This window comes from Perkinsus marinus, assembly GCF_000006405.1.
Source record: "Perkinsus marinus ATCC 50983 genomic scaffold scf_1104296957190, whole genome shotgun sequence".
NCBI classification, from domain to species: Eukaryota; Perkinsozoa; order Perkinsida; family Perkinsidae; genus Perkinsus; species Perkinsus marinus.
In genome coordinates, this window is record NW_003207219.1 from 315 (window position 1) to 1,324 (window position 1,010).

The window sequence follows — 1,010 nt, forward strand, 5'->3', positions numbered from 1 at the left end:
TTCCTTCTGGATGCAATCCAGCGGACTCTGTATCTCGGTATGCAATGGGGAGAGACTTCGATGGCCACAAACTAAGTGAAGCTATCGATTCTGCTAGCGTGATCTACGACTACCGAGAGGATACTAATGACGAAGAATGGCAGTTCAATGAGGACATCTACTGTCATGTCGCATCATGTATCCACGATCCTGAGCGGGATCTGCTATTCTCACCTATCCCCTCCGTGACCGCGGGGTGCTGCGCTACGCTTGCACCGCCTACAACCGCTAACGCGGGGTGCTACGCTACGCTTGCACCGCCTACAACCGCTAACGCGGGGTGCTACGCTACGCTCGCACCAAACATTACCTATGCCTATGGGTCTAGACCATTTTGTCCTACTACATTGGGGTTATCTCTATCCACAGTCGTGGACGTGGGGTGCGGTCAGACAGTACAGTCTGAGCAAGAGATCCGTGGCCCCTACCAAAAAATGAAATCTAAGGATAAATTAGGCGTGTATCCTTCTCGCTCTCCAACGGCAACGAATATCGGGTGTGGTGGAGATTTTGATGGCAGTCCCAGACCCTTGGGCCTCCGCCTGTCCCGATGATGTCACGCCGGCTTCCGGCTTGGACTGTCTCCCATCCTCGACCTCCTCGATACCCTCCGCAGCCATGGCTTCCTTCGCGAACTGTCCACGATACTGTCGCCTATTGGGACACTCCCTCTTCATATGTCCCACTTGGTTGCAAGAAAAGCAGCGACCTCGAAAGCCACTTTTTTTGGTGTTGGTTCCTGAAGGCTGAACCGCCTGAACCTCAGAGCTGGCCACCGCCTGGTGCGCCTCCACACAGCGAACTGATGGCGACCCCGATGCTGGAGCCATGCGCTCCATCGAAACGAGCCACTCGTCCCACGATACCTCCGGCTTCCCGACATTCACCAAATAACTGAGCTTCTTCGAGAGCTCGTCCCTCATGCCTACTCTGGCCAAGGAGAGCCAGTGGGCAGTATCCGCAGTAACACC

The 1,010-nt window shown here is 55.0% G+C and overlaps 1 protein-coding gene across 1 annotated transcript; it reads right to left on the minus strand.

The window, feature by feature from the left end:
* Window positions 1-491: 491 nt before the first annotated feature.
* Pmar_PMAR009613 (hypothetical protein) lies at window positions 492-659 on the minus strand (the record flags this gene model as incomplete). The annotated part of the gene is made up of 1 exon (XM_002774876.1): window positions 492-659. One exon carries the CDS (start codon window positions 657-659, stop codon window positions 492-494), a length of 168 nt encoding a protein of 55 aa, XP_002774922.1.
* Window positions 660-1,010: the final 351 nt, after the last annotated feature.